Genomic DNA, 12,945 nt, shown 5'->3' on the forward strand with positions numbered 1-12,945 from the left:
TATAAATATATAAATAAAAGTGTAACTAGGAATGGAAGAACTTCATATTTACAGGTTCTAAATTACTATGTAACCTTTTCAAAGGAATTCTTAAAACATTACTTTGCAGATTCATTATCATATTTGGAGCATTATTTCAGCATGGAGCTTCCTTGGGGCTTTAAAGAGGCTTGTCTGAGGGACTTAAATAGAGCATCTCTGAAGTTATACAGCTCGGATACTGCTTTTCAGTCCAGTGGAGTATGACTGAGAAAGAACTGTGTTGCATGACAAAGATTTTTTCAAAATTATATTTTTAAAAACTACTTCTTTTGGCCTAGGATTTTACAGAGCTGTAAATTCTAAGTATTTTAATTTTTTAAATTTACATGTAGCCCAATTTCATCCTGAGTGTAAATGGATGGAAAACACTGATAGTAATGGAGATTCACCTGTTTACACCTGGCATTAATTTGGCCACAAGCCTTTAGCAGTGAATATATGATCTCTGATTCCCTTGTGTGAAATTCTGCTGTCACTAATTTAATCAACATCTATACCAATACATGGTTATGGCGACTGCAATACCATCAAAGTTAACACCCTAATAATGCAATGGTGTCCTGAAGTGAATTTGAATTGGAAAGGGGAAAACAACTTTCAAAATAAAATACCTCTAGTTACATTCATACACCAAGGCATTAAAAGTAATGAGAACCAAGGCAGAAAGCCAAAAGGAATTTTGATTATGCAGTCAGATTGTTCAGCAAAAGAACAAAAGAGAAAGTTAACCATCAAGTAGCAAGTCTTTTGCATGCATGTTTTGTCCATTACGGATTCTGTAACTTTATTATTTTTACTGTTTGGATTTATATTCAGTACATTTCTAAAAAATTAAATCAGTTTCTGCATAATATTATTGTAAATGTTATTTAGAATGATATCTATCAAAGCTGATAGTGATGATAAAAGCTTAAATAGTTGCTATGATATATATCTGTCAGTGGAGAAGTCTTATGCAAAATAGATTAACACATTTGTTACCACTTCCTGAATAAGTCTGTGAGAAGTATTAGTAATACTATAATGTGGTTAGAAAGATGTGGTTTCCTTAGTTGGGAATAGACCCTCAGAGTTTCTGTACAGCTATACTCCTGTGTGGCATTTGAACTGTTGGCATGGGGTGTTGCTGCTGGCTATTGGTGTTTTTTTCTCTGTTTCATGCAATCAGACACTTGGATATACAGCTGAAGTTTCCATTACTCTTGTGTATGTGCTGTTTACTTTTCCTCTGTGTTTTAGTGGTTTGGCAGTACATTAATCACGGGTCGTTCTTCCATTTGGTCTTGATTATGTGGGGGCAATCTGATTTTCTCTTTATTGGTTTCATATGGTGGTGCTGCTTATGTTTGTATCATAATAAGAGTTTAGATACTGTTTTTGAGAGAACTTGCACACTCAACCTCAATGGATCCCTGAGTTCATCTATTTATTTTAAATAAACCTATTTTCATTATTCAAAATATCTGAGTGTGCCTTTTTGCACAGTTGCTGCCTAAAGCAATCTAGAAGGGGATCAGCTCAACCCACCAGCCTTCATGGGGATATACAATTGATTGAAAGTGTAGTCATTCACAACCATGTTGACGCTATCTGTTTCCATAGGAAGTTGTATACCAAGCCCTGCCTGACTGCTAAGGAACATCTCACCAGACCAGCCAAACAGGCCTTGATCTAGAGACAAGAAGGATTTATTTTTTTCAAATGTTGGATATTTTTTCAAGACATTCCTGGAGCATCTGCAAGCATTACAGGATCTGAGTAACCAGAATTCCAGAATCAGAAAAAAGAAAACTGAAGGAAATGCCGTGACAGCCACAGAACCCCCTTGATGAGAATAAATAACAGGGAACAGTCAGGAAGGAGGGCAGTGTGTGAGAGAAGAGCAATGCAAGGGAAGTAGTAAAAGACTAAACCAACAGAGGAGTAGAGGAAGATACCAACCAAAGTGGAAAATAGTGTTGAGAGAGAAAAACAGACAGAAAAGATGTGTGCGCCTTTGGATCTCACTGCATCACAGGTGTCTGCTGATTCCTGGCCTGACCTTACCTTTGTTTAGTGTAAATAAAGGCCTGTTCAGGACTCTCCCCAACCATCCCCACTTTAGTTCTGTCTCTCTCTCTCTCTCTGCTAGATTCTGCACAGAAAGTCAACATTTTTGAAGGGAATTCACAACTGTAGGACAAATTAAGCAGCACAAAAATACACTTTATTTAGGCCTATATTTCCAACGTAGTTATTCTCATAGTGGAAGATACCTGACAATGACAACCATAAATACAAATAAACGTTTGGTTTCAGCAAATGAAAAGAAGAGGAGATTTGTTATAAACTGTTTCCAAAGATGCTGAGCAGCAGGCACTATCATTTTGTAAACTTCATGATCAACTCCTGCAATCTGAAATATAAAGTCAAGAACTGCATCTCAGTTCAACAAGCATGAATCTGTCGTCAAAGTTTAAATCAGGAAACAATTTGTGAAGCACCATTGAAGTTGCACCTGTAGTAGTAGCTGATGCTATTTCCAGAGAAACTTTGCTTGAAACAAGCACAGCTGAAGACCTGCAGGTGAGCTACAAAGCCAAAGATCCCAAAGATGATAGAAAACCCAAAAGCCCAAAGACACTGTAGACAAGCAGGTCAACAGTGAGGCAGGACAAAACAGACTTCCTGCTGAAATAGGTTTGACATTCCCATCTAATAAGTCACTTTCAAGATTGTTTTATCATCTGAGCTGTTGCGCAGAGATTGTATAGATTGTCTTTACCAGTCCACTGAGAATGATATGCCATATGGACAGTTTCCTTTTTGTCATATAGGCCACCATTTTTCATCTTCATTTTACAGAATGAGAAATGCACCATGTTGAAGATTTGCATGTCAAGTGGCTAGTATACTCATCTCTTTCAGATTATGCATACTGTCACATTTGTTGGTTGTTCAAGGATACAGATGTTCGAAAATCGGCATGGTTTACAGTGATTGAAAGAAGACTCTAAAGTCAATGTCTGTTCATGGCAGAAGCAAACAACATGTGTAGTCACATGTGGCAGCTCTGCAGTTCACGAAGGATCATAGTATCAATGCATGTCTTGATAAACAAGCATCTGAACATAATAGGAAATGGCAAGAAGTACTAAAAATATTGTTTGATGCTTTCAAAACTTTACCTAGTTTAGGTCTCCCCTTCATGGCTACAACGAAGTGCTTGAGAGCAACAATGGTGGTATTTAGTTGAGCATCATTACGCTACTTGCAAGGCACACTATCACTTTTGCCCAACATATCAGTGACACTAAGGGAAATCAAATACTTAAACAAGACAATTACTGATGAACTTAAGTCTTTTAGCATCAGAAGCCAGGAGGTGCAAAAAAGATAAGCTGTTAGCTGCGAATATTAGCCATGTTGATCTGATGACTATTTTCTTCTGTTTGTTAATATTGATCATTTTGAAGGAAAAGTAGGTATTAAAGAGCATTTTGTAAGCCTTGTAACCTTGTGCAGCAAGTAAGGCCTTGGCTACACTTACCCGCTAGTTCGACAGCTGGAAATCGAACTTCTGGGTTCGACTTATCGCGTCTAGTCTGGACGCGATAAGTCGAACCCGGAAGTGCTCGCCGTCGACTGCGGTACTCCAGCTCGCCGAGAGGAGTACCGCGGAGTCGACGGGGGAGCCTGCCTGCCGCGTGTGGACCAAGGTAAGTTCGAACTAATTCGAACTAAGGTACTTCGAACTTCAGCTACGTTATTCACGTAGCTGAAGTTGCGTACCTTAGTTCGAATTAGGGGGGTAGTGTAGACCTGGCCTAAGGCAGATGCTGCCTCCTTGTGTGACCATTTATCTAATATTGTATTCTGCAAGTATGGATTAGACCCCAAATATGTCTGGACAGGGATATGGTGGGGCCAGTGTTATGGCCAGAGTTTGTGGAGGATTGTAAGCAAAAAAATGAGAGAATATCTGTCAGGCAGAGGAGACAAAGTGTATGCATCATACATTGATTGCTCAGTACATCAAATGAACCTACTTTTGGTGCATGCTGCTGAATATAAGGCCAGTCCAGATCTGAAGGTTTTCTTCTGAACTTTGCAGGAAATATATCAATATTTTGCAGACTCTAACCATCAATAGGGAAAACTAATGATTAAGTCCAAAATAATCATTACTTTCATACTTTTGCTTGAAACAGTAAAGTTTTGCAAAGGGAAGAGGAACCTGATGATGCGCTTCAGACCCCTGAAGAAGTTGGCAGGCTAGATGCAGCACATGAAATTGAACAGGCTTCTGAAGAATGAAGGAGATCTTTACATTTAAAGACAATCTGCAATACTAGATGGGCAGCTCAAATGAAAGCCAATGAGGCAATGACAGTAAATTTTCAGAATACAATTGAATGCCTATAAGTTGAAACTGTTGCTGAATGCAGGAGCAGTGAGGACACACATCGAGAGTAAAAAACAACTTGTCTTTCATGTCCTGGATGTTCTACCTCAATCTGTTATGGTGGCATAGGATCTCGGTAATCATGGCTCCAGCCTCCGGAATCCTTCAGTCAAAGAAAATTAATCTGTGCCAGGACATTTGAGAGCACAGTGAATGAGCTCAGCAAACTGATCTGAAGAAAAGTACAAGGAAATTGTAAAAGAATCTCAGAACAGGTGTGAATCAATGGGTTTTGAAAATGGAAACTATCCAAGCCACAGGACGAGACATGAACGCCGCACATGATGAATTTGCACACAATCTGGCTTTGAAGCAAAGGATAACCATTGAAGGAGATATTTTGAGGTTTTAGACAAAACAGGGAATTAAAATCTCAATGTGAAGGATTTCAAGAGGTAGCTACGCTGTTTGGTTTCCTCCATCCCAAGCGACTTCAAAATATAACTTTAGAAAAGTCAACGGAAGAAGTTCTTAAATTCTTGGGAAAATACTCATAATTTTCTTCAGACTTGATTCAGGAGATTGTGTCTTTCAGGCTGTATTATTTTACAGAAGACACAGAGGTGTTCAGTTTGTCACTTGCAATCCAGAGCTACTTGAATTTCATAGTGTCAAATTCTCTCGATGATGTTTTACCAGAAGTGGAAAATGGACACGGCTCAGTGACCTTGCTTTCCTTGCAATTGAGGAAGACACGACAGCAAGGATGAAGCTCGACATCATTATTGAACAATTTGCCAAGAAAAAGTGTTGCCATGGTGATAGATTTCAGTAATTGGCAGCATGCGAGCCAATACAATTTGGGTGAGATTCCATTTTTGTTTAGGCTTGTGATTTTTGTTTCATGTTTTTCTTTTAACTTTCTTTCTTTAAAAAGCCTAAGGTGATGTGACCTTTGGGTCTCATGCTGCATGTTGGCTGACCTTGCTCTAACCCTTAAATCTGCCCCTGTAAATGCACACCTGTTACAGCACTGGCCCTGGCTAAGAGTTTCAAAATGAGCAGAAGAGAGAAGACAGTGTCCATGGATGTTTTGGGCACCTCTCTTTTTTAAAAGTGATCTGTAGCACCTTGTGATGGGCTGTACAAACCCCACACTGGGCATCATGGGGTTAAGGGATTATTTTGGGCTCAGCCAGCCCCGCCACAACTGCAGCAAATGCTCCATCTGCTGGAGAAATTAAAAGACAAGGAATTAGCTCATTTGAGTGGCAGAGCTGGAGGTGAGCAGATTTGCAGCCCACAGCTCCAGCAGCGCAGAGCAGAGGGAAGCCTAAGGCACTGACACAGCTGCCCAAAGGGGCCCTCCCTGAGGGAAGGGAAGACCCACCCCAGAGACAAACAGAAAGGGAAGTATCCTGTGGAACATTGGTAACCCCCTCTTACTTATTGTGTTAAAAAAGCAAGTATTGGATGAATGGACTATAAGTGGATAGAAAGTTGGCTAGATTGTCGGGCTCAACGGGTAGTGATCAACAGCTCGATGTCTAGTTTGAAGCCGGTATCAAGCGGAGTGCCCCAGGGGTCTATCCGGGGCCAGTTTTGTTCAACATCTTCATTAATGTTCTTGATGATGGGATGGATTGTATCCTCAGCAAGTTTGTGGATGACACTAAGCTGCAAGGAGAGTAGATACACTGATGGGTAGGAATAGGGTCCAGAGTGACCTAGACAAATTGGAAGATTGGGCCAAAAGAAATCTGATGAGGTTCAACAAGGACAAGTGCAGAGTCCTGCACTTAGGACGGAAGAATCCCATGCACTGCTACCGGCTGGGGACCGACTGTCTAAGCGGCAGTTCTGCAGAAAAGGAACTGGGGATTAGAGTGGACAAAAAGCTGGATATGAGTCAACAGTGTGCCCTTGTTGCCAAGAAGGCTAATGGCATATTGGGCTGCCTAAATAGGAGCATTGCCAACAGATTGAGGGAAATGATTATTCCCCCCTATTTCGCACTGGGGAAGCCACATCTGGAGTATTGCATCCAGTTTCGGGGGGCCCACTACAGAAAGGGTGTGGACAAATTGGAGAGAGTCCAGCGATTAGGGGGATGGAGCACATGACTTATAAGGAGAGGCTGAGAGACCTGGGCTTATTTAGTCTGCAGAAGAGAAGAGTGAAGGGGGATTTGATAGCAGCCTTCAACTACCTGAAGGGGGGTTCCAAAGAGGATGGAGCTCAGCGGTTCTCAGTGGTGGCAGATGACAGAACAAGGAGCAATGGTCTCAAGTTGCAGTGTGGGGAGGTCTAGGTTGAATATTAGGAAAAACTATTTTACTAGGAGGGTGATGAAGGTGGGGAGGAGGTGGGCAGCGCAGCCCGGGACCCCCACTGTTGTTGGGGGTGGCTGGGATGTGGCATGTGGCCAGGAACCCTGCTTTTGCTGTGGGGGGCAGGGAGGGTTGGCGGGGCTCAGCTCTGCATCCCTGCAGCTCTTAGGCAGCAGAGGGGGTCAGGGGGTTCAGCGCAGTGCTCCAACCACAAGCGCCGGCTGCTGCAGCTCCCATTGGCCGGGAACCGCAGCCCATGGGAGATGTGCGGCAGCCTGCAGGCACGGGCAGTGGGCGGCGTGGATCACCCCCTCCCCCCCCCTGTGTCCCCTCCACTGTCTAGGAGTTGCAGGGCCATGGGATCTGGGGAGCCTCTCACCCCGAGGTAATCATGCCCCCAACCCCCTGTTCCTCGCCCTGACTCCACTCCCAAACTGCTGCAGGTGGCCCTGGGGCTGCCCGGCTCAGGCATCCCCTGAGCCAGCACCAGCAGCTGCAGAAGTCACAGAGGTCATGGAAAGTCACGGAAGCCTTAATCATGAGCAAGACAGTAATCCTTGGAAGCCTCTGGGTGACTCTTCCTGTGTTAGGTCTCCAGAACACGAAAAATAGCCGTGTTATACAGCACATCAGTTTATGCTCTTAACACTGGACATAATGTAGGGTAACACACAAAATGGAAGTTCAAATCGCAGTGCAGGTGTACAATTACAAATTACTCACAAAACAAAATGAAATCCATAAGTTGATTCCTGTCTAATCACTCAGGATTTTTATTTGGCATAGAGCACAGCTATACTGCTATACAGTAACTCCTCACTTAACGTTGTAGTTATGTTCCTGAAAAATGCGATTTTAAGCGAAACAATGTTAAGCGAATCCAATTTCCCCATAAGAATTAATGTAAATGAGGGTGTTAGGTTCCAGGGAAATTTTTTTCACCAGACAAAAATTATATTATATATAGTATATGCACACACAGTATAAGTTTTAAACAAATGATTTAATACTGGTACACAGTGATGATGATTGTGAAGCTTGGTTGAGGTGGAGGAGTCAGAGGGTGGGATATTTCCCTTACTGCTAAATGATGAACTAGCAATTGGCTGAGCCCTCAAGGGTTAACTCTCTCACTCCACAAGGCAGCAGGAATGGAGGGAGGGGAGACAACCCAGACAGAGACACACACCATATGTGTGAGAGAGAGATATGCACATTTCCCCTTTAAGTACACTGCCTTGTTAATTAGATCAGCTTGCTGAGACTGCAGCTGCTGCAAGCTCCCTCCGTCCTGAGCCCTGGTGTCCCCCCCCCCGCTCTATGGAAGATGGGGTAGGTGGGGTGCAGGGGCAGGGGGGAGGGGGACACCCTGACATTAGCCCCCCTCTTCCTCCTGCAGCCCCCCCCCCCCACGGCAAGCAGGAGTCTCGGGGGAGCAGCTCCAAGGTAGAGGGCAGGAGCAGCACATGGCGGTGGGGGGAGGGACAGCTGAACTGCAGGCAGCTGCTGTACAGGGAACTTAGGGGAGCGGGAAGCTAATGGGGGGGCTGCCAGACCATCCTAGTTCCAAGTCCCCACCAGCTAGTTGCAACAGGCTGCTCTTCTTGAAAGCAGTAGACAAAGCAGGCGGCTGCCAAACGACATTGGAAGGGAGCATTGCACAACTTGAAACGAGCATGTTCCCTAATTGATCAGCAACGTAACAACGAAACGACTTTAAGTGAGGAGTTACTGTACTGAGTTGACCAGAATCAAATGCAAGGGGTGGGTATAGGGTGTACCACACATCCAAAGTTACACAGAAAATCTCTTCCTTTACATAAAATTACGTAGTACATTGTACTTAATATACATTTGGGGGATTGGCTTGGTTACTTTGTAGGACCCAAATGGTGACTCTGATGATTGAATAATCCTTCTCGGTTGTTTTGTATTTTAGACAGTATTTTGCTTGCTTAAGTCTATTCAAATCTAGTATCGCATAATATATAAATGTAATAACTGGTAATATGTAACATTAACAAACTCTACGATCTTTGAACAGTAGGAAAACTGTGCACCAGTAGACATAGCCTAGTGATGATGTTCTTCAAAATTCTACCAAAATGATGTAAATCTTGTTTTCCTGACTATTTATTTATTTATTTATTTATTTATTTTATTTGAATATTTAGGTTTTGTATGGCTTGGAACATAAAGTTTCAGCCTGGAAGCAAATATGTTTTTGCACGTTGTAATATAAGAAAACGAGTTTTTGCTATTTTCAGTTACAAACATTGAGTGGATACACTTGCAGTGTAGATTTTACATTTAGTGCTCTTGTAATTTAAAAACCGCTTTGCTGTTAAAGTTGCCAAGTTGTGTCCTTAACATGGCTTTGACCATAAAGAAAACAAGAAAAATTAAGGCACTTGAAAAGAAAGTGAAATGTTTCCTGAATAACCATGAAAAAACAGTTTAAGGACTTTATTATTTCAGGGCCAAGTCTTGATCCACCTATGGGTATGCAAGACTCAAAAAGCAATGATAATGCCAAATTTCAGTTGTACAGCAGGGTCAGTGTATGAAGAAGCCATGCAAGGTGAACTTTGCAACCTTCTCTATCAGGCCCACAGATTGGAGTCATTGTGGTCAAACCAGAAAGTGACATGGACAAAGTATTCAAAGCATAGATCCACCATCTTCAGTCCCCACTCCTCTTGGCCTTGCCAAGGAGTACTGGCTGTTCAAGAAATAAGTCCCTTTTTGCAGGATTGAAGGAGGATTCTTTTTTATATGCAGCTTCATATTTCACTTGTGCAAAGATGTTTTTCTCAGGGTTTGGGGCAAGAATCAAGATTTGGCCCCAAAGAGTGCCTGGTTAGACACATTTCCAAACCAAATATTTGTGAACTTTGCCCTCATTTTCCAGGACCTGTGTTCAAGGCTCAGTGTCTATAATGGGAGTGAGGGTCGGGGTGGGGCCGAGGGAATGATGACATCACAAACACTTAAAGCAGAGGATAGAGTCAACTCCCTGGTCTGATTGAGTTGTTTGTAATGCCATCATTTCTTTCATGAGCAACACAGAACCTTGACCTCAGCTCAGGACGTTGCAGGGAAAATCAAATAAAACCTTTCCACTTACTTTTCCAATAATGCTTGTGTGTTTTGTTTTTGAAATGACAAGCCTATAGAATTATAAATGAAAACACCTTCTAGGATAATTTTAAAACAGCTTCTTTTAAATCTTAAAATTCAAATAGATACAGGAAACAAAAGGTAGTAACAAGTTAAAAACAAAAGGAAATAAAATCGGGGAAGTAAGGTTTTACTGTCAGACTTTTGGTTGATAAGAATAAGTACACATCTTAGCGCCCACCACATCAAAGACATGATTCCCTGCTGACTGTGTGTTTGGGGGGCGGCCGCGGGGAGGGAAGGAATCCTCTCCCCACCTCACAGAGCAGACGAGGACCAGTCCCAGTGATGCTACTTAAAGGCTGCAGTAGCTATTCTGTGCAGGAACTGTACAGTTTTCATATTCTATAGCTGAGTAACCAAAGGAGTCAATATAATCTTCCTATTCAAAATAAAAGAAATCCTGTAAACTCCCTACATAGCAGGCTTTTTTTTATTGTATGAGGATTTTATTATATGAATTATTTTTTATTTTGGGGGTAAAAAGAAATGATCAATGAAACTGTATATTAACATAACAGTGAACCAGATTCTGGCCTGTACTTTAACCACAACAACTTTCCTCCCTAATTATGTGCCTAACTACTGTTTTGCATGTGCAAATACGGGGTTTTGTAGATATGTTGTTGCATGCAGATTTTTGTGGGTGCAACCCATTGTGCCCACATTTGAAAATGTATTCATTGTATGTTTTTAAGGTTCTTTTTTCATTTACAAAAAAATTCTTTAGCGTTCTGTTGAACAGCAATTTGCAAACAAATTTTTAAAATATAAAATGTGCATTTTTTCTTTCCCTTATGTTACCACTTTCTATTCCTTAGAATATTTTCTCTTTCTGTGATTCCTTTACAGCTGCTGCACATAAAGTCTGATAATGATCAACATATATTTCAAAGACCCTCCACCTTTTTCTGGTGTAATAATGAGGATTCAACTCCTTGTTTAGATATCTCTTCCATTACACTTACTCCTATGAGCTCTCCTGACTCCAGACTATCATCTGGACTATTAACACCACCACCTTCAAAAAGTGGTCTTCCAAAGCCAGTCAGTGAATACAGCATCCCAAGACCTCGTGTAATCCTGTTGTGCAAAAACTTTTTTTTTCTATTTTCCTATGTTCTCTGTTGTGTGTTGATTGTATTAAAATATACATTTTGTACAGTGGTTAAAGGACAGATCAGATGTATTGTAGGTTTTTACTGGGTACTGTTAAAATATGGAGACTTTTGAGATGTTCTATAGTGCCTGCATCATATCCTTAAGATAATATCTTATTTTCCAAACTTTTTAACATTTCTTTTTCTTTACATTCTAATGGTTTACCTGTATGTGCTATATTTATTGGACTAGTTTGCTATTTTGGTAGAGTAATTATACTAATAATAGGTATTTACATTATTCAAGACAGTGTCCCAAAAGTCTGATTTGGAGGGCTTTAATTTTTTCAGTAGAAAGAGAACTTGGATAAGTGAGAAAGTATTGATTAGCCAGAAGAGCAATCAGCCATTATATTTGTTTTACTATAGTTTATATGAACTCTGTGCAAAATGAAGGCTGCAAATTATTTTATTCTAAAATGATCTGTAACATGCATATTGACTGCCTTCTCATAACAATTTGTCAATACTCACAACCTTTTTTCCATTTGCAAATGACATTTGGCTGTATTTGGCAAACATTATCATGGCTTTCTGCATGTGTTTACTGAATAAAAATGCTTCTCATATTCATCCAGATTTTAATAGTATACATTTATTTTTTGAATTAACCACTAATGATCAAATTTATTAATGGTATCAAAATACCCAATGAATATGACAAGAAATTGGAATATTAAACAGCAAAATATGAATGAAAAGCTTTTATCAAAAAGACTCATTTAAGACTGACCTTAAATATTGTTTACGAATCTATCTAGTTTCTTCAGAGCTATTTATAACCTTAAGTTCTCAGTTATAATCTGGCCACAATTCACACAAAGATCTTCCATGAACATCAGTGGGAAATCTGCATGTGAATCTAGGGTAGTTTATGGCTCATAAATACATGCAGGGCCTGATATCATGCTCCTGATGCAGACAAACCGCCTCTCCCGTCAGTAGGAGTTCTGTTTGCATGAGGAGTGTGAGATCTGCCCACTTTTTGATTACTGTTGTTTGTGTTACACAGCCTGCAAATTACACACAGAATTCCCATGACATTAATGGGAGTTCCGTGTGCAGATTAACAAGGGTCTATTGCACATAAACAATATTCTCTCAAGAACCATTGGGCCATAGGCTGTCTCTGAAGTGCATGTGCTAACGCCTCTTGATGTCAACAAGAGTGTGTGCGTATGTGTGTGTGTGAAAAGTCCCATATAATTTAATCATTTTTTAAAAAAGAAGTTGAACTCTAATCTTACCACAAACATGCATCAGAATTATTTATTTTAAATAGAATGAAGTAAAAAAACAAGCCAAAATTTTTATATGTGGAACCCTTAAATTAGGCATGTCAATACATATAAATAAAAATGGCCCAATTCTTAGAGGGACTGAGTATGTCCAGATCCCACAATACGTATATAAAATATAAATTCCAAATTCATGAGCTGGAAATTATGTGGCTTTGAGAAAATAATACCACAAAAGGTTATTGAATCAAGACTATATAGATGAATATACAGGAAATAAATACTTTATGACTCTCTCCAGCCCAAGCTTTATATATTATACAGATTATATCTATAGATATAGACATAGATATAATTTTTCCAAGCAATACAGTCTGTAGAAGTCCAAGAGTCAACATATTCAAGAAATAGGTTAGCTTTTTGCAGAAAACAACACTTTAAAAAAACCTTGCCCACTGGGGAGTAGAGGAGCATCTCAGTGAGAGAGGAAGAAGTACTGAAAATGAGATTTCTGCCTCCAGTGAGTTCTTATCCAGAGCCTGTCTCTGCTCTATCTCCCCTTCTTCCCCACCACCTCCTGGAGTGATGCTGAATGAAAGAATGCTGTGGAT

At 40.6% G+C, this 12,945-nt stretch overlaps 1 protein-coding gene across 3 annotated transcripts in view; it reads left to right on the plus strand.

The window, feature by feature from the left end:
* The window catches only part of GULP1 (GULP PTB domain containing engulfment adaptor 1), a 132,628-nt gene that overhangs the window by 97,066 nt on the left and 22,617 nt on the right, over positions 1-12,945 (plus strand). The window contains exon 9 of one of the 3 annotated variants that reach the window (XM_034785252.1): positions 10,789-11,013. The exons of the other annotated variants lie outside the window; for them this stretch is intronic. Within the exon in view, the coding sequence (XP_034641143.1) occupies positions 10,789-11,013 (225 nt within the window). The remainder of the gene's footprint in view (positions 1-10,788; positions 11,014-12,945) is intronic. 3 annotated transcript variants of the gene reach the window in all.

Source organism: Trachemys scripta, chromosome 11, assembly GCF_013100865.1.
Source record: "Trachemys scripta elegans isolate TJP31775 chromosome 11, CAS_Tse_1.0, whole genome shotgun sequence".
NCBI lineage: Eukaryota > Metazoa > Chordata > Testudines > Emydidae > Trachemys > Trachemys scripta.